The following is a 21,896-nucleotide window of genomic DNA, read 5'->3' on the forward strand; positions in this document are numbered from 1 at the left end:
TATACCATATATACTAAAAATACTATAATAATAATAATAATAATAATAATAAGAATAAATAAAATAATAATAATAATAATAATAATAATAGCACGCACATCGAATATTATATATAAATATGACAATACAAATGTAAAAATAATTAAACCCCATAAATAGTATACAATATGGAAACAAAATTATGGAAATAATTCAAATTACAAATCTATTATGCAAACGTGTACATGTACAAAATGGAAGCATGTGATAATTAGGAAACATAGCAAAAATCTAAAATTGAAACACAATAAAATACAAGCTAATATACAATCAAATGTGCAGTCAATAGTAATGTAAATATCCAAATAAATGCATGAGGCAATCATTATAACACAAACTATACAATTAAATGACAATATAAATATGCCAATAAAATAAAGGCAATGACAATAATACATATGCGAATTAAATATACAATTAAGATATGCAATCAATAGTAACATAAATATAAATATATAAGGTAATAACAATAATCACAATATATGAAAAAAATATATGTATATATATATATAATAAAATAAATATGCAATCATAATAATATGAAAAATAAATATGCAACAAGATAAGCACACAATACAATAATATGATAAATATGCAAAATAAATATACAATAAAATAAACATGCATCGCAACAACATAACTATGCAAAATAAATACACAATAAAACAAGCATGACAATATTAACATGGCAACGATATTAAAGTATACAACAATAACAATAGATACCATTATTAATAGAATTTAAATATGAACAAAAATCCTGCAATAAGAAGAATAAGGTTAATTAGTATTTTCCATGCATAAACAAGAATAATTAAATTTTTAAATGTGAACAAAAATCCTGCCATAAGAAGAATAAAATCGAATAGTATTTACCATATAAAAATTAAAACAATATTACTATATTAATTATCTAACAAGTATAGTTTTAACAAATAAAACAACATAAACACATAATAAGAAAACTTAAATAAATAAAAGTCTACACAGCATGTAAAAATAAAATAAAATAAAATAAAATAAACAATAAAAAAAATAAGAAAAAAAAAACTAAAAGACTTAAACTTTATGTCATAAATTGCAAAACCGAATCCATATATATATATATATTCACGAGTGTGTGTGTGTATATGGTCAGCATGCAGAGGGCAGGGAGACTCACTGTGGGTTCTTGGCCGGAGAGACTGGTTCTGGAGCAGAGGTGCACGGCCGGAATCTGAAGGACGGCAAGGTGGCTGGAGATGAGGCCTTCCGGGTATACTGCTGTCTGGTGAGGGTGGCTGGTTGCAGACGGTGGTGCTGCTGTTGTGGTGGAGATCAGAGAAACTCACAGCAAGCTTACCGTGGGCTGACGGAGAGGAGGCTAGTGGCCGGAGGTGTGGTTGTCGGCTGCTGGTGCAGAAGGTGGCCGGAGTTCCTGGAGGCCGAGACCACCGTTCGCGGCTGGAGCTGGGGCGTAGAGAAACAACAGGGGGCTGCTGCTGCAGGGATCTCAGGCCCGTGGTGTGAAGAGTGGGATATGATGGGGAGAGGATGAGAGGGGGCCGAGGGAGTTGCTGGTGGCTGTTGGTGGAGGATGGTGTGGCAGCAAGGAGGCTTGATGGTGGCTGCTAGTGTGGCTGAGAGTAGAGAAAAAAATAGAAGAAAGGCCGGAAGCAGGAGAAGAATCAGAAGCAGAAGAGAAGAAGCCGAAAAAAATTTCTTTTTTCTTTGCTTTTGGTTCCCGGTTGTGCGCCCCTGTGGCCGCGAGTGAGGCTATGAGAAGAAGAAGATGAGTTTTTTTTTTTTTTTGTGTGCCTCCGGTTGCCGGCTGTGTGCAGCGCGCCCACTGTTTGAAGAGAAGAATAGGTTTTTTATGAGCAAAAATTAGAAACCCTAAATCTCCCCTTTCCTTTTTAGTTTATGGTATATTTTTCTTTTGGAAATAATATATATGAAAATAATTATTAATATGGTAATAATAATAATAATAATAATAATAATAATAATAATAATAATAAGGGAAAAATAATGATAATAATAAAATAATAATAATAATAGTAATAACAAAGATAAATAAATAAATAATGATAATAATAGTAAAATTCCTAATATTAAAAATAATGTCAATAATAATGAAGATAATAAATAATAATAATAATAAACAATATAAATAGAAATAAAAATAAAAGTAATAATAATAATAATAATGAAAAATAATAATAATAATAATAATAATATATAAGATAATAGTAATAATAGTAATAAAAATACTAATAATAATGATAATAAAAATAATAAAAATAATAATGAAAATAATAAATAATAATAATAAAATAGACATAAAAAATAAAAATAAAAGTAATATTAATAATACTAATGAAAAATAATAATAATAAAGAAAATAATAATAATAATAATAATAATAATAATAAGATTAGTGAAAATTAATAATAATAATAATAATAAGAATAAATAAAGTAAAATAATAATAATAATAAAATAACAATAATAATAATAATAATAGTAATACATATATTGGGCCTGGGTAAAAATGGGGTGTCTACAGTAGTATGTGAGACTTTAGTATAAGAAGTTAATAACTGAATGGAACACACTATATGATCACTTGCACCAGTATCAATAACCCATGTATGAAGATCATATGCTTTTCTGTCAACGGCTTTAGCAGAAAGAACAGAATGCTTGCAATTACCTGCAATAACATTTGATGGACCAGTCACAGCGTTAGCAATATGGATTTCTGGATTTTTAGGCAATTGTGAAGTAGAACAAGAACCAATTAGTGTCAAAAGTTGTTGATATTGATCATGAGTGAAAGCTGGAGCTTGAGAAATAGATTGTGATGAAGCAGAATCAATAAATCCAACAGAATTATTCCTTTGAATGAAATCAATATTAGATGAAACTTGATGAGCAGTGGCATATTTATTGTTCTTGAACTTGAAACCTAGTGGAAAACCATGGAGCTAATAGCATTTTTCGATGATATGACCTAACTTTCCATAGTGAGTGCATAAGGGCCTTTCTTTGCCTTTAAAATTGATTCCGGAATTCTTGGTTGCCAGAGCAGTAGATTCAACTCTAACAACATCATGCACAGACCTCTGCATTTCTTCTTGAATAAACAAAGAAAGTGCCTTATTAACAGAAGGCAAAGGATCCATTAATAAAATTTGAGTTCTTACTTGAGAGAAAATATCATTCACTCCCATGAGAAATTTCATAGTGGACTCCTTAGCTTGAAGATTCTGTAAGTTTTGATTAATCCCACACACACACTGACCACAAGTACACTGAGGAAATGGATTCAAATTCTGCAATTGATCCCACAAAATCTTGAGCTAAGTGAAATATTCAATGAGTGACAGCTCTCCCTAATGAATCTCAACAATTTGCTTCTGAATATTGAAGATCTTAGCGCCATTTCCTTGACTGAAAGTGTTTCGAAGATCAGTCCAGATTTCTAGAGCAGTATCTTTATAGATAATACTACCTTGAAGCTTTGGTGAAACAGAATTAATGATCCATGTACCTACCATATTATCAGCACGAATCCATGCTTGAATACCATTTGGAGAATTCACCAATGGTGAAGAAATGGTTAAAGATCCATCAATAAATCCTAACTTGTTTTTGGCAATTAAAGATTTCCTTATTGATCTTGCCCAAGCAGGATAATTTTCTCCCACAATCAATGGTTGAGAAGTAAGAATTGCTCTAGGATTTTCGCTAGGATGCAAGAACAGAGGATCACCAATATTATATGAATCTTGCAAAGAAGATGAAGCATCTGTGTTAGAAGTATTAACTGTTGTTTCCACCATTGAAGAAGCTTGCAGAACATAGTAACTGAAGAAAAAAAAAATTCGAGGAAGAGAACAATGGAGAACAAGATGCTCTGATACCATATAAGAAAATGAATCTTGATGAAGAAAAACTGATTTCATTCAATTGATTTTCTAACAATACAAAAGAATGTATATATATACATTTAGCTTAACAAACAAATCTAAATCTGGTGAAGAAATAAAGAAAAACTAATTAACTAACTAAAAACAAAATTAGTTTGCTGTTGAACTGCTGCAGCACCAGATATAATTTTGTTGCTGCTGCTGTTAAGCTGAAACTTTGCAGTTGCTGTTAAGTTGAGGCTGATTTTTATATATGGCTCAAATTTTTCTTTTCCAAATACATTTATTAACATTTTTATGTATAGCTTGTCACTTGGTTCTAAGTCATGATCTCGAATGCTAAACCGCATGGTGAAGCCTAATATTGTACTATATAGTTTTGTCACTACTAGATTATTTCGATAGTTTAGATAGTTTAATGAGCTAATTTGTTGGCCGTTAATGAAAGCTCTTAGAAAATTTATTAGAGAGTATTTTGATTATGATGTGCCAGTGCGTAAGTCAATACAATATTTTGGAGTTTCGTGCATTCTTGGGTCCATTGGAGTTCCTTCTATTTTGGGGTAACTTTCTCATATTTATACTTATAATGATGAAGTACTAGGTTGGCATGAAGTCCTTTCTTAGGTATATTGGAGGCTTACACTTAACCAGAGCTACATAATGATGGGTAGCACATTTCCTATTTGCTTTATATTTTGTTGTCTCTCCTCGTTTGAATCTAAGACTTTCAAAATAAAAATTAAAAAAAATAATAATAATAATAATAATAATAACAATAAAATTACAAATTTTAACCACTTAAATATGCCTCAAAGGATGCAAATTCTCAAATTAAATAGAGCAAAATTTAAACCAATATAGATTTTATTGGGCATGAAGATGTTGTATTTGGGAATAGTAACATCTACGGTTAGTTTCTATTAACCTTTGAAGTTGGTAGACACTTTTCCAACAGAAAATGCTACTATCATGACCTCCATGACATTACAAATTCACATCACATAATAGCAAGAGAGAGCATCCTTTGCCCTTAGGGCGTGGTTCAGGTGGTAAGGTTAGGTGCTGAGAGTGCCTCTCACAAGGTAAGCAATGCATCTCTCGGGTTCGATTCTTCCCCTGAACTCCTGATTTACCCTCCTCATGGTATTGTGGGGCCACTCCATGGGGCATGAGATTAGTCACAGACCGTAAAACGGACGTGGACACCCACGACGTTACCTAAAAAAAAAAGAGAGAGCATCCTTTAGCCCCATGAGTCCTGAACTTGCTATGCATAAGGGATGGCTCATTTTTCATAGGAATTTTTGGTCTTTCATTCTAAAGTTGAAAAAAGAACCAATTAATAAAAACAAACGCAGAAAGCAAACATGCACATAATGATGCACCAACCCATCATAGATGGTTGGCTGGGGTAATGAAGGTTCAAATGCCAAATCAGTCGTCAAAGCTTCGGTGAAGACATGCTTTGCGCCATGCAGCCCCTCTTGTCGGATAGATGATTGGAGAGAGAGAGAGAGAAGAGAGAGAGTAGCCTGCAATTGTTCAAACTAAAGTATGGATCTCAAGAGGGTAGGCGTAAAAGGGCCTGCGAGTTGTGTGGGAAACCATTAAACCAAAAAGATTCTCACCTCGAGGAGAAATTATTAGGTGGGTATATTTTTCATGATAACAGTTCACCATGCCTCCACAGCAAATTTAAAATAAACCAACCCACTTGACATTTGACAAGCATAACCTTTTTTCAGAAGAAAAAAAAAAAAGAGGGACTCGTGTTCGGTGCTGTTTGGCCGATTGACAAACGCCGCTTCCCTTAATTTTAATTTCTAGCCCGTTTCGTATGATTTGAGCGACAGGCTTTTGAATTATGTAATTATTATTGTCATTGATGGTTAAATAAATACTGCATATAATAATAGATCCCAGATATGGCATATCTGTGATTGCCAAAGTGAAATAAAGGTAATGAGGATTTTAAAACAATGAAGGTGAGCCAGCCACACCCTTTATACTGTCACATTTCTTGCTTTTCATTAGCTGGCCAAATAGCATTTCATTTTAGTTTAATCATTATAAATTCAAAATCATTTGTCATGCACTAATTTTGGATAAATTTTAACTTTGCCCCCTTCAATTTAAAATCACTTTCAACAACTTATTTTAACTTTACCCTTAAAGTTCAAATCAATGGTTAAATTATTATACAAAGGAAATTCTTTTTGGGATTTTACAAAACAAAAACTATTTTAATATTTTTTTTAAAAATTACAATAGACATTCGTCGATGTTTGGCGAGAAGATACGAACCTGTCCAAGAATCTGTCCTGTGTTTTTAAAAATTTTATATATTTTTTCTTAGATTTGAGTATACATTTCATATTTAACAAAAGCATAAATAGATGAAATGGGATCTTTATCTTTTTATTAAATTTCAAACGAAATTTATAAATTTTTGAAATTTTAGGAGAGGTGCGTATTCTTTTTTTCTCAATAATTTTTGTACTAACTTATTTACTCAATACTTTGAAAATATTATTATTAAATTATAAATTGCAACTGGGGAGCTTCTTTAATTTGTTCAATCCAAAATATATTGGTTAAAGGCTATCTTTTCTGTTCTTTTTATATTAAAATTTTGTTTCGAAGTGTAGATTGCCTTCTTTCATCGTAGGATATTTTTAAAATATATTATTGTGCTAATGGGTTTTCAAAAAAATTATGAAATATTCAATGACCTCTTCAAATCTCATCTATCACATACCAAAATAATATTTTTTTTTTAAATAAATACGAAACCATTCTTTAAATTTTAAAAATTTCAGACCTTGCTTGAGTGTATCTGATGAGACCAAATCTCTCATAATATTCAACAAAAATAGGTATAAGTATCTCAAAAATCAAATATCATATAAAATCAATCAATTTTTTAAAAAAAAAAATCTTAAAATTTCAAGAAATATTCGACGAACCTCAAAAGAAACAGGTCAAGTTTTTAAAAAATCCAAAGTTCATACCTTTTTACTAAACTTGCAAAAAAAAAAAAAATTTCCCCTAATACTCATTTCAAACCACCACGAGTTATCAATATATTTAATTATTTATGCATTACAAACCACCCAAAAAATTACTCATAATAATACCAAATTAAATCCAACTAACTTGGAGTCAAATACTATATTGTTGAATCATGAGAGTAGGCCTTAATTTCCCAATTTCAAGTTTAATTAATAAAACACAAATATTAATGACTCATGAAAAAGGAAAACATTGAAAATAACTTCAACATGAAAATTGGTTGAATTCAAAATCTAAAGCAAATATCAACTTAAGTGATAAAAATGACTTGTGACTCTGATAACTCTCGATTGTTTAACTTGACGTCTCAATTTTTTCTACGACGCAGCTCACCTAGAATTTCGAACCGTATGCTCTAATACTGTTATGATCGGAAAAACTCATGAATAGACTTGATACACAAAAATGAACACCAATTTGACCCAAAAATAAAAACTTGAACCTATTAGATCTTAGACCCAACCATGTATGTAAGCACCCATCATCCACTCTAATTTTTTAATGTGAGACAAGTTCATCAATGAAATACAAGTAGTAATTCAACAAAAAATAGATGGTACCATAATAAGAAGAAGATAGATTCAATGACAGTAAATTTTTACACAAATTATACAAGCAGAGATATTGACAACAGTTTCTTTTATGCACATTGACATAGCTCGCACACCGTTCCATCCATCTGCTCACTCAGTCTCTCTCCCTCTCTGTTCATCCATACACCCACTGAACAAACATTCAAAATCCAAAAATCCCCAACACTATAAATGAAAAGGAAATATAAAATTAAATACCCAATATATTAAATAATATAATTAAAATTAAATCCCCCAAAAGAAAAAAACACTTGAAAAAACCCTTTATAGAAACAAAAGAAGGCTTCATTCCACCTTATTCTGAATTCAATGTCTTCAGATAAATTAAATTTGAATCCCCACGAAAGCATCGATTGATATTCGAGTTCAATCCGACGAAGGTTTGGTCTTGGACCTGTACACGAGCTTCTTCTTCTTGGAGCTTTGGTTGTCAATGGTGAGCACCACCTTACCCGGTTCTCCAATTTTGAAGCTGTCGCCGATCACGGGCTCGTCTGCCAGCGTTATCTTCCTAGTCTTATGCACGATCACTGTGTACCCGTCCTCGGCGCTGGGCACAAACTCTGCTCCATAGCTCACATCCCAGCCCAACACTCGGACCTCCCACACCAGAAGCCCGGTCTGCAATTCGATTCAACAATTCCCAATTCCCAATTTCAAATTTCAATCCAAACACGATTCAATCAGCGTATGAAATTTAATAACATGATTCAACTGGATTTTTCTTTTAATCCAAAAAGGGACGATACCCACCTCAGAAACTACAAATTCAACGGTGTGTTTGGATGCTGGCTTTATGGTGATCTCTGTAGCAGGGTCAGCAGGGGAGAACTCCTGCTCACCTTCCCTGCTCAGGCCACCGTACTGAACTGGAAGTTGCTCCGGCGCTATGTACCTGAAATTACCGTCCAAAAAATAACCCAGATGTTCAGATAAAGGCGTGGAGAAAAAACGATGAATCCAAGAGAGAGAGAGAGACCTGAGAAGGGCATCAGCAGATTTGGACGGGCCTGCAAACACAAACTTGCTCTTGGTCCTCTGAGTCAGGAAAGGACTGATCATTCTATTAAAGACCAGATACCACCATGGAACATTGATGAAAACCTTTGCAACCCCAAAACAAACATCAACTAAATTTAGTTCAAGCTGAAATCAGTCGAACAAGAAAATAAAAATTATGACATGGATGATGGATATCGATGGAAGGATGGATCATACCTGTTTGGCAACGAACTCAGGATAGTTATCTTGCAAAATATGCAGGGCCTGGTTGGTGGCTTGTCTGAGCTCCCTCTTTCCAGGTCCGGGCGAGTTCCTTAGATCGTTGACCTGAACGATGGTACAGATCCCACTGGGGCTAAAATCAAGCTTCCTGATGCTGTTCTCCAAGAACTGAATCCGCCATCGCAGGAACTTGGTGCGCTTCTCTTCGTCGGAGAAGGTGTTCTGATACAGTTCCTTGCTCTGGAACTCACCATAGACGTTGTAGCAAACAGGGTGGCCTTCTTTGTCGAATCCGCTCATGAACACCACCTTGTCCAGATCATTCCCGAGGTCTTCCTCCAGCAGACCCTCGATCCCGAACTCCTTCCGCCACCGGACGGCGTTCTTGATCATCGCGAAGGCCTCCTTCACCTTGAAATCCCTGGCTCTCAGGAACTTCAAGAGGATCACGTCGCTCCTATCGTCTCCCAGCAAGGGTATTCCCCAGATGAATACTTCTTCCGGCGCAGGCGGCACCGGCGCTTCCCCTTCTTTCTTCTCCGCTGGAGCCGCCTCGGGCTCCGCCGCGGGAGCGGAGACCGCCACGATGGTCTCCTCAATCGCTTCCACCGTCTTAGCACCGTCGTCATCGACGACTGTGGCAGTGACGGTCTCCACAGTCGCGGCAACCACCACAGCCGCAGGCTCCGCCTTCTCCGGCGGCGGCGGAACCTTCTGTTCTTCCTTAGTCTCCACAGCCGCTGCCGCCGGCGCCGGCGCAACCTCTGTTTCAGCCTTGGGAGGCACCTCTGTTTCAGCCTTGGGAGGCTCTTCCGCGACGGTCTCAGTAGAAGCTTCCGCCTTCTCTTCAGCTTTGGCTACTTCCTCGGTAGAAGGAGGTTTCTCCTCCTCCTTCGGCTGCTCCGTGATAGCCGCCGCCACTGCCTCCGGCTTCACTTCTTCCGCTTTCTCCTCTTCTTTGGCCGGCGGTGGCTCCGTGAACTCGTGCTTGTTTAGGGCTTCCTGAATAAGCTGTTTCAGCTCACCCAAGGCCTTCTTCTGGTGGTCTGGGAGATCAGCCACGACGTTAGTCTCCTCCTTGAAGGACACAGACTGAGCGATCTTGTCTTCAGCAGGGGCTTTGGACTTCTCAGCCTCAACGGCTTCTTCAACAGACGCCGAAGTCTGCTTTTCGGGTGCCTCGGGCTCCGGTACCGGCGGCGGCGGCTCTTTCTCAGCGGTGGGTTTCTCCACCACCACCACCTCCTCCGCAGGTGGTGATGCTTCGGGGGCAGAACTCTTTTGGGTTTCCTCCGCCATAGATGGTTTCGGTGGCTTTGAGTTTATCAGAAAACTCAAATCGAGCAGAGCTAAAGGAACAAAGCTGTGAGAGAGAGAAAGAGAGAGAGAGAGAGAGAGAGAGAGTTGGAAGTTGGAGCCTTGGAGAAATGGAAGGAAAAGGGTAGGGCTTTAAGGAGAGGGAGAAGGGAGAGGGTTTGGAAAATGGTGGGCGTGGGTTTGATACTAATAAGGGGGTGGGGGTGGGAAGACCCAGACTGTCAGGGCCGTAATGCCAGCTACTGCGCCACTCATCTCGTGGGGCCCACCACGCCTCTCGTCTCCAACCGCTACTCTCTCCTAATTTCTCATTTTCCTGATGCTAATGTAATCATGCAGATGAGCACGAATTACATGCCATGGTGCACGAGGCCGGATTATCACCACTTCTTCATCCATCCAAAACATTTGTTTTCTTTTCTCCTCACTCTAATTTTATTTTTGTGGGTATTACAGATGAGACGTTTTAAAATTTTAATTCACATCTACTCACCAAATTCCAATCAAAATTTTGACTTTCTCTCTCTATCTCAATCTTAGAAAAATCATAACTCCCAAAATTTACTCCCCCGTCTCATTCTAATTTTAAATTTCTCTCTCCATCTCAATCTAAGAAAAATCATAACTCCCAAATTTCACTCCCCTTCTAATTATGAATCCCCCCCTCTCTCTCTCCCCGTCAAAATCAAAACTTAAAAAATTTATTCCCTCCGCCTCTCCCATCTCACTCTACATAAAATCTCTTCTCAATTTTTATTCTGTCACACACGCTTCTTCTTGACTAGTGAGATATATATTTTTTCTTATTTTTTAAACTTTACAACTTTTTTAAAATATTTTTTCTTACATATGTTTTTGAGAATTTCTTAGTTATTTTTTTTTCCTTTGTGCTCTACCTGTTTTTAATACTTGAAATTTATACAGAAGTGCGTGACATGTTTGGATTTTTGGTTGATTAAAAATGTTCTTATTGATCTTGGAATATCTTTAAAGAAATTTATTAATTAAATTAAACTATTTTAAAAAAATTAAATTTGTAATTTCTTTTTTATTTTTTATGAAAATTGAATTATGTAATAATGGATTTTTTTTGTTTAATTTAACACATTTTAGTCTATATTATTTTTTTTTAATTTTATGCAATTTAATCTTTTCTTCTTAGCTAGCAATGTGAATACCTGCATACCAAAATTCAATGTCTCAATAAGGATAGCTATTCATAAAAAAGGGTTTATATCCTTTATCTTACACTTTATAAGTTCAAGGAGTTGCTAGTAAACTTTTTTATCTACTTTTAGTTAAGGTCACCTATTTCCTGCTGATTCATTGCTCTCTAACTATTTCTAGGGTTGAAGGGACCAATAGTCTATGGTCTATATTTTAGAATTATGTTGAGGAGTTTAGTTATGCATGGGGAAAGTATTAGCATTCCTCGACATATCAATTCTTTCAAATGGTACCACGATAAATTCAGGATATTCGAACATTAATTAAAAATTATCTTTGAATCTATAGTAAATTGGATTACCATTTCTTTAAGAATTGTTCCACCTTACAAGCATCAGGTACCCTGTTAGAATCATAAGGCTTCTCTCACTTCAAAAACCACACAAAGAACAGTAACATGTTGCTTCAGAGATCCATCCTAAAATTCATTAATTATCATATGTCATTGAGACAATATATACAATTTGGATTAAGATGAGCCTCTCTTAAAAAAATAAAAATTAAAACAAGTGTCTTTTCACCTAAATCAACTACATTCAAACTTAATTAGATCATATAAATAGAGAATCGCACACAAAACATGACACCGAGTGCTATTAGGGTTTGTGTTTGATTAAGAGTGCTATTAAGGTTTGTGTTTGTTCCTTAATCTTCATACTCTAATTAAGATGTAAACAAGTTTCAAATACTTTGAAAACTTTAAAATCACATTAGAAATCCCTCTATAAATTTTGGTATTTTTTAAGGAATTATTTACATTTTTGTGGTTTTTTAAACAATTTATAAAGCTAAAAAATGAAGGGAAAATACAGGAAAATTCAACAAAAAATATCTACAAATTACAAAAATTACCTTAAAGATCCCAACTCTTGGGAATGGATCCCCTAAAAATTTCATGCAATAAACTAAGTGAAACCTAAAGAAATCTAATTATTTTGAATTGAGAACACCAAAATAAGAAAAATAAAAATAAATAAATAATAAATAAAATAAACTAAGAAAATGGATTTAAAATAAGAAATAATTTTTTTGGCCACCTCCTTTTTTCTCTTTTTTTTTTTTTTTTTGCAATTTTAAAACATTTTTATTGATTTTTTAAACTTAAAATAGATTTATTAAAATAAATAAAATAAAATAAATCAGAGTAGATGGATCAACCAATCTGTACGGACCAGCCACTCGGTGCACCTAATCGGATTAGGTCACAAGCATGTGCACGATATGTGCAAATCCAGGGGGCGCCGGGGGGGAGGGGGGGTGGTGCTAGAAACACTATTTTGGTCTTCTATAGTGACTGGCTAAAGATGCACTATAACCCTAGAATTTTGGTGGCCAAATTTGACGTTGTTACCACCATTCAACTCCTTACAACCCCAGGATTCATCTACGACCAAAATAACAACCTAAAACTAACGAAACCAACCTATAATCAACTCGGTTGGGCATCATTGACAATAATGGATCGTTGACAATAATGGCAATGGTGCAATTATGGGGTTTCCAAAGCCTCACGACCCTTTTTTTTTTTTTTTTGTCCCTTTTGATCCTGTTGGACCTTCTTTTTACTATTTTCCACCCTTGTAGCAGTCTGCTAATCTGATAGGTCATACCCAATTTTGATAATGACAAATACTCTTATTATTTGATGAATTTCGAGCTTGTGTGCAAGTATATAATTAGAAGATCAACTAATGGCACATGAAGACTCAAAGTCTAAAGATCCCGAAGACTTCTTTTGTTGTAAATTATATTATATGAGTTTGTAATAGTAATTAGGATATCGGTTTGTAATAATCTCTGCATGTCATGCAAGTAGGTTTTGTAATCTCATAAATGCCATAAACTGATTATAGAGACCGAATGACCTTAGGGCACCTTTCGATCGACCTTCGGTCGACTAACGTCAAGTTTTTGACGTACTCAGTAAGACCTTAGAAAAGACCCTAGGTCCCAGCACTTGTACAAAAGAAAATCCCTAATATTACTTATAATATCTAAGAAATCAATTGAAGTGAAAATAAACCTAATAGGCATAAAATGAGAGAGGTCGGGCGACCGAACTGTCACACCCCGAACCTGGTAATGGGACCTAGGAGTGAATTAGTAACCTAACCTGTCCCTGTTCCATACAAAACATTCATACATAGGACAATGAATGAGGGTCCGATCCCGTGGGGTTCTCAGGCACCCTATACATATTCATATACAACAAAATATACGAAGCGCAAAATGGTCTTTCTATACACATCCAGTACCATACCAAAGTCTTACAAAAGGAAATCTAGGTCCATAATACAAAACTCAACCCGAGTGTCAGCCAAAACCACAAAAGACCACCCGATAGTCTTAATACTTACCCAAGTACGTCCTGCAGTACACCGACCACTATGCTCCCACACAAGGACGCGAGTTCTGGTTACTCAAAAGACCTGAAAAATATGTACGTACAATAGGGGTGAGACATCTCTCAATAAGGGTAGATGCAAGTTATATTGGTGTGTAGCATTTGAGTGTTACCATGATAGCAAAACATATACAGTAAAATGCAGTTCCAGTACTTTCATATAACAGTTTCAAAATAGTGCATACATGCACACACACACACATGATCAAGCAATCCAGTGTCGTCACACCCTTCGCCCTGAAGTTGGTCTGCATTACACAGCGTCCCCAGCACATGGCGAGCCTCAAGCTCCCATGGCATCATATCGGTACAAATTGGTGGATCCACACCCTTCGGTGATCACGCAGTAAGGCTCACGCCCTCGGATATAGAGTCGGACACTCTTGCCAATGTGGCAGGCGATAAACACACACCCTCGAATATAGAGTCGAACACTCTTTCAGTACCTAGAACAAGTTGGAACCCAGTTCCTATTGCATTTCATCAAAACACAACCATGCATGCTCTTATAACCAAACAAACCACACCCATTTAGTAATCTAAAATCATGATTTTCCAAACATAAATAGTTTAAACAAGTCAAGACATGGTCATCCCTATAACACAATATATATCACGATATATTTACGATTTTCTAACAAAACCAGGGATGTAGCCCATTGCCCGCTTTTACCAAAACTGTAATATGAAAAACCCATAATTTTACCCGTTAGATTCCCCCAAATGAGTAACCAAAACTCGCACAAGACCGTGAACCACAGTTCTACCAAGACTGATTTCAAAAATAACCGACATAAACTGAATCCCCTTACTTTTCCCCAAATGAAAAATCTCGAACTCCAAGGCCCCTAAATAGCGAACCGAGTTCCAAAACCTACACACCACAATACAGAATACGCTCACAATCCTATTCCCTACATAACTACTGGATCAGAATTGAAAATCGAGTCTTACCTCAATTTTGAGCCAAAACCCGAAAGTGCTCGGAACCATGATCCGATCCAAAGAACTTGTAGAGAGTCCTTCCCTAATCCTCGTGGTAACATCGGATCAACGTCTCCCATTACATACGGTGAAGAAATCTAGAGAGATAGAGAGTAGATGAGTTTCTAGAGAGATAGAGAGAGAGTTTGAGTTTTCTTAACTGAGAAGTAATGAAAATATCTATTTATAGCCCTTTGACCTCGCCACTCCTCGTCGACGAATGGAGTCCTCATCGACGAGCCCATGTAAACAGCTCTTTGATGAAACGGTGACCACATTGACGAGCCTAAGATTCCTGGTTTCCTAAAACCTCTCGACTTCTCCTCATTAATGAGACCCTGCATTTCATCACTAAGAACCACAAAGCCTTCATCGACGAACTCTGGCTTCGTCGACGAAGCCTGCTCAATTACCAATTTACCCTTCTCTTAATTAATTAGATCCATATATCACGGTTCGGGTTCCTACAACCTCCCCTCCATACAAAAATTTTGTTCTTGAAATTTGCAATCTCTCATTCACGAACTCATTTATACTATCAAATACATACTCAAAACAAGAAAGAACCGGCGACTACTACAATGCAACCCCGCCACAATATATATATATACATACCCTCACCTATGGCAGAGTAATACCATGGTTACATACATAAATAGGCTCAGGAGTTCACAAGAACACACTCCAAAATACTAACCACCTATTCCATAAAAAGTAGGGTAATACACATATACTCAAAACAACTGTGGATACTTCCGGCATATCTCCGCTTCTAGTTCCCAAGAAGCTTCCTCAATCTCATGATTCTGTCACAATACCTTCACTAGTGGTATATCCTTGGCACGTAGCTTCGAAACTTTACAGTCTAGAATCCAAATAGGTACCTCCTCGTACGCTAAAGTATCCCCAATCTCCAAATCCTCATAACTTAAAACATGCGATGGATCCAACACATACCTCCTCAACATGGATACGTGAAACACATCGTGGATCCTCGAGAGTGTTGGGGGTAGTGCAATCATGTAAGCTACCGGACCCACTCGATCGAGAACCTTGGATGGTCCAATATACCTTGGGCTCAGCTTGCCCTTTTTCCTGAATCTCATCACTATTTTCATCGGAGCAATTCTTAGAAATATGTTACCCCCCACCTCGAACTCTAACTCACGGCGGCGAACATCTACATAACTCTTCTACCGACTCTGAACTGATTTAATCTTATCTCGGATCAAACCCACCTTCTCAAACATCTGCTGCACAAGTTCAGGTCCTAACACCTGACGTTCACCAACCTCATCCCAATACAGAGGAGATCGACAACTTTGACCATACAAAGCCTCGAACACTGCCATCCCAATACTCGTTTGGAAGTTGTTGTTATAGGCGAACTCTACCAGTGGCATAAATTGTATCCAACTACCATTGAAGTCCAATACACAAGCTCGCAACATATCTTCCAATATCTGTATTGTCCTCTTTGACTGTCCATCAGTCTAGGGGTGGAACACTGTATTGAAAGTAAGCTTCATCCCCAATGCTTCCTGCAAGCCTGTCTAGAATCAAGAAGTAAACATCGGGTCTCGATCTGACACAATGGACATCGGTACTTCGTGCATCCTAACTATTTCGTGCACGTACATGTCTGCTAGCCTACTCAAAGGATAGTTAACCTTCATCAGTAAGAAGTGAACAGATTTCGTCAACCTATCCACAATCACCCAAATAACATTCTACCCATGAAATGCTGGCGGCAATCCTATCACAAAATCCATGGAAATATGCTTTCATTTCCATTCCGTAATAGCTAAGGGCTGCAACGGCCCTGCCGGCCTTTGATGTTCAGCTTTCACCTGCTGACATGTCATACACTGCTCCACGAACTGAGCAATCTACCTTTTCATACCACTCGACCAGAAGGTCTCACGCAAATCCTGATACATCTTCATACTACTCGGATGTACCGTATACAAAGAACGATGCGCTTTCTCCAAAATCGTCTTTCTGATCTTATCGTCGTTCGGAACACATAATCTGGTTCCAAACCTCAACACACCTCCTTGAGAGATGTTAAAATCCTCATCTAAATCCTGTTGCATTTTCTCCACAACCTCTACCAAGTCCACATCACTAGCCTGCGCGACTTTAATACGCTCAAATAAAGTTGGCTGAATCACTAAGCTAGAAATGAAAGCCTGATGGTCATCGGCCACCAACTCTATACCCGAGCTCTCCATATCCCATCTGATGTGATGTCGAACTACAACTACAGATACAACCGCAGGTTCTGACTTCCAATTCAACACATCAGCTATAGCTTTTTCTGGGTGATAACTGATGGTACAATCGTAGTCCTTGATCAGCTTAAGCCACCGTTTTTACCTCATATTCAATTCTTTCTACATGAAGAAATACCTGAGGCTTTTGTGATCAGTGAAAATCTCGCATTGTACACCATAAAAGTAATGTTGCCAGATCTTCAGTGCATAAACAACAGCAGCTAGTTCTTAATCATACGTAGGGTAATTCTTCTCATATTCCTTCAATTTTCGAGAAGCATACGCTACTACTTTACCTTACTGCACAAGCACACATCCTAAACCCTTCAGAGACGCATTGCTATAAATCACAAAATCATCATCCCCAAAAGGAATGGTCAAAACCGAAGCAGTAACCAGCTAGTGCTTCAACTCCTGAAAGCACTGCTCGTAATCACTGGTCCACTCAAACTTCACCCCTTTCTTGGTCAATCGATTCAAAGGTCCAGACAACTTAAAGAAACCCTTCATGAACTGACGATAATAACCCGCCAGTCCTAGAAAACTCGGAACCTCCTGTACACTCTTCAGCCTTACCCAGTCTACCACAGCTTCAATCTTACTAGTATCAACTGAGATACTGTCTCTAGACACCACATGGCCTAAGACTGCAATCTGATTCAACCAAAACTCACACTTCTTTAGCTTAGCATACAACTTCTTCTCCCGCAGAATCTGTAATACTAACCTCATATGACTTTCATGCTCTTCCGAACTCCTCAAATATACCAGAATATCATCGATAAACACCACTACAAACTGGTTTAGGTACCCATGGAAAACCCTATTTATCATATCCATGAACACCATCAGAGCATTCGACAACCCAAAAAGCATGACTAAGAACTCGTAGTGGACGTATCTGGTCCGGAAAGTAGTCTTCGCAACATCCTCAGATCTAATCCTCACCTGATAATACCCTGACCGTAAATCGTCTTCGAAAATACCTGAGTCCCCTGTAGCTGGTCAAAGAGATCATCAATACAAGGCAAAGGATAATGGTTCTTCACAATCACCTTATTGATCTCACGGTAATCAATGCACATGCGCATTGACCCTTCCTTCTTCTTCACAAACAAAATTGGAGCTCCTCAGGGTGAAACACTAGGTTGAATGAAACCCTTGTCTAGTAATTCTTGCAGCTACTCCTTCAAATCCTGAAGTTCTGCTGGAGTCATCCGGTACGAAACTTTAGAGATTAGTGCCTTGCTAGGCAGCAACTCTACTGCAAAATCCACCTCACGATCCAGAGGTAAACCGGGTAAATCTTCTAGAAACACATCCAGGAACTTGCTGACTACCCGATTATCCTCGAGCCTCAACTCATCTCACGGGGGTTCCCTCACGAAATCTTGGTACCCTTGACATCCATCCAAGAGTTACCTCCTTGCCTATAATGCCGATAAAACCTGTGGCGTCGAACACACACACGATCCTACGAACTCGTACTCCTGCTCTTTAGGAGGTTGAACACCACTACCTTCCTACGACAGTCGATCATAGCATAACTGGAGAAAAACCAATCCGTTCCCATTATGACATCAAACCCCAACATATCGTACACCATAAGATTCGCCGATAGCAACTTCCCCTGAATTACAACTGGGCAGTCTCCTAATATTCCCCTACAGAATGATACACTCTCAGATGGTGTAGCTACCGACAATCCTTCATCTATGACTTGGGTCTCCACCTTACACAGTTTTACAAAATTAACAGATATTAAGGAGTGGGTCGCACTCGAATCAATTAAAACCACAACTTTATTTAAAAGCAACATCATAGTACCTGTCACCACATTCCCCGCATGCTCAACATCCGCTAGAGTAAACGAGTACACTTGTGCCGAAGTTATGTTCGCCTAATACGTCCTCTAAGATACCTGATTACTTCCCCGATTCTGACTCAAAGAAGGTATACCCCTCTTCGGTGTGTGACAATCCCGAGCCATGTGACCTGACTTACCACAGTTGTAATAGTTACCCCTAAACGGTTGGCACTCACCACTATGCCATCTGTGGCACCTGGTACAACGATCACCCAACTGACTCATCTGAGAACCCTAATGCTCGGTATTCTATCAATAACCCGAGCCCTTGTTCCTTTTCTTCCACTATCCCTAACGAGATCCAGACTGAGAACCAGAAGGTACTGGCCTCTTCTTTGGCTCCTGATCCACCTCATCCTCTCAGATACCATTCTCAATCACAGTGGCTTTATCCATTAAAATTGAGAACTTACGGATCTGAAGCATACCCACTAATTTGTGGATGTCCTTCCTCAGGCTCTTCTTAAACCTCCAAGTCTTCTCGTACTCGTTCGAGATCAAACATGCCAAGAATTGGGATAGCTTTATGTACCGAGCCGCATATCCCTGCACCGTCATACTTCCCTGAGTCAGCATAGAAAATTCAACTGCCTTAGCGTCACATGTGGAAGTCGGGAAGTATCTATCAAAGAACACCTCCTTAAAATGGCTCCACATCATCTCCACAAGATCGGCCCTCTACTTCTCCAGCAGATTCACTGCAGTCCACCATCGACTCGCCTCCCCAGACTGCTGGAAGGTAGCATAGATGACTCTCTGCCTATCTATGCAGTGTAAGACCTCCAGAATCCTCTCAGTCTTCTCAACATAGTCCTCTACTATTATTGGGTTGGGTCCTCCTGAGAACATCAGAGGATGCATGTGTGTGAACCTCTCAATGGTGCACCCCGCAGACATCAAAGAGCATCTGCGTCTCCTAACACTCCGCCCGATCTCCTGCAAAACTTGCCTCATCAATCCTCGAGGCATAAAAGGAGACTCATCACTCGCCATATCCTCAAAGCCACTTCCCAGGTTATTATCCTTGGGCTCCATTCTGAAAACACAATAGGAATCTATTAAAACTCATATAACACGTACAGTTAACACAATCATCTACCACTAATCATGTTAACTACCACCTCACAGGTCTAGGTATGTCCTATCACACCGGCATGAATATCATCAATGGGTTACCATGCTTTTACTGAAATCATCATTCCGAGAAAAATATAGAACACCACCAATGAATCCTTATCTAGCAACAGAACAACCCTCGACCTACTCTACCCATTTCCAACATCTTATACTTTGGTATGTACACACAGCTATGCCTAAACCCGGGAATAGGACCCAGGGGTGAATTAGTAACCTAACCTATCCCTGTTCCATAAAAAACATCCATACAAAGGACAATGAATGAAGGTCCGACCCCGTCGGGTTCCCAAGAACCCTATACACATTCATATACAACAGAATATACGCAGCGAAAAATGGTCTTTCTATACACATCCATACCATACCAGAGTCTATACAAAAGGAAATCTAGGTCCATAATACAGAACACAACCCAGGTGTCAGCCAAAACCAAAAAAGACCACCTGATACAGTCCTAGTACTTACCCAAGTACCTTACACAGTACACCGACCACTATGCTCCCATACAAAGATGCTAGTTCCGGTTACTCGAAGGACCTGAAAAATATGTACGTACAAGGTAGATACAAGTTACATCAGTGTGTGGCATTTGACTGTTATCATAACAACAAAACATACACAGTTAAATGCAGTTCCAGTACTTTCATAAAACAGTTTCAAAATAGTGCATACATGCACATACACATGATCAAGCAATCCGGTGTTGTCACACCCTTCGGCCTGAAGCCAACCTGCATTACACGGGGTCCCCGGCGCATGGCGAACCTCAGGCTCCCATGGCATCATACCGGTACAAACTAGTGGATCCACACCCTTCGATGATCAGCTAGTAAGGCTCACATCCTCGGATATAAAGCCAGACACTTTTGCCAATGTGGCAAGCGATAAACACACTCCTTTGGACATAGATTCGGACACTCTTTTAGTACCTAGAACAACTCAGAACCCCATTCCTATTGCATTTCATCAAAACACAACCATGCATGCTCATATAACCAAACAAACCACACCCATTTGGTAATCTAAAATCATGATTTTTCAATCATAAATAGTGTAAACAAGTCAAAGCATGACCATCCCTATAACACAATATATATCACAATATATTTACGGTTTTCCAACAAAACCAGGGATGCAGCCCACCGCCCATTTTCCCAAAACTGTAACATGAAAAACCTATAATTTTACCTGTCAAATTCCCCCAAATGAGTAACCAAAACGCACACATGACCGTGAACCACAGTTTTACCAAGTTCAATTTCAAAAATAACGACATAAACTGAACCCCCTTACCTTTCACCAAATGAAAAATCCTAAACTCCAAGGCCCCTAAACAACGAACTGAATTCCAAAACCTATACACCACAATACAGAATATGCTCACAATCCTATTCCCTACATAACTACTAGATTAGAATTGAAAATCGAGCCTTACCTCAATTTCGAGCCAAAACCCAAAAGTGCCCGGAACAATGATTTGATCTGTAGAACTTGTAGAGAATCCTTCCCTGATTCTCGTAGTAACATTGGATCAACGTTTCCCGCTACATATGGTGAAGAAATCTAGAGAGATAGAGAGTAGGTTTAGTTTCCAAAGATATAGAGAGAGAGTTTGTGTTTTCTTAGCTGAGAAGTAATGAAAATATCTATTTATAACCCTTTGACCCAGCCACTCCTCGTTAACGAATGGTGTCCTTGCGACAAGCCCATGTAAATAGCTCGTCGACGAAATGGTGACCTCGTCAATGAGCCTGAGATTCCCAGTTTTCCGAAACCTCTCGGCTTCTCCTTGTTAATGAGACCCTGCATTTCATCGTTGAGAACCACAAAGCCTTCGTC

The 21,896-nt window shown here is 38.0% G+C and overlaps 1 protein-coding gene across 1 annotated transcript; it reads right to left on the minus strand.

Moving 5' to 3' along the window:
* Positions 1 to 7,582: 7,582 nt before the first annotated feature.
* LOC131161391 (patellin-3-like) lies at positions 7,583 to 10,463 on the minus strand. Its single transcript, XM_058117131.1, has 4 exons — positions 8,840 to 10,463; positions 8,601 to 8,725; positions 8,375 to 8,516; positions 7,583 to 8,242 (listed from the first exon to the last, which is right to left on the minus strand). Exons 1-4 carry the CDS (start codon positions 10,142 to 10,144, stop codon positions 7,988 to 7,990), a joined length of 1,827 nt encoding a protein of 608 aa, XP_057973114.1. The 5' UTR covers positions 10,145 to 10,463; the 3' UTR covers positions 7,583 to 7,987.
* Between the last annotated feature and the right edge of the window lie 11,433 nt (positions 10,464 to 21,896).

The sequence above is a fragment of the Malania oleifera genome, chromosome 8 (genome assembly GCF_029873635.1).
Source record: "Malania oleifera isolate guangnan ecotype guangnan chromosome 8, ASM2987363v1, whole genome shotgun sequence".
NCBI lineage: Eukaryota > Viridiplantae > Streptophyta > Magnoliopsida > Santalales > Ximeniaceae > Malania > Malania oleifera.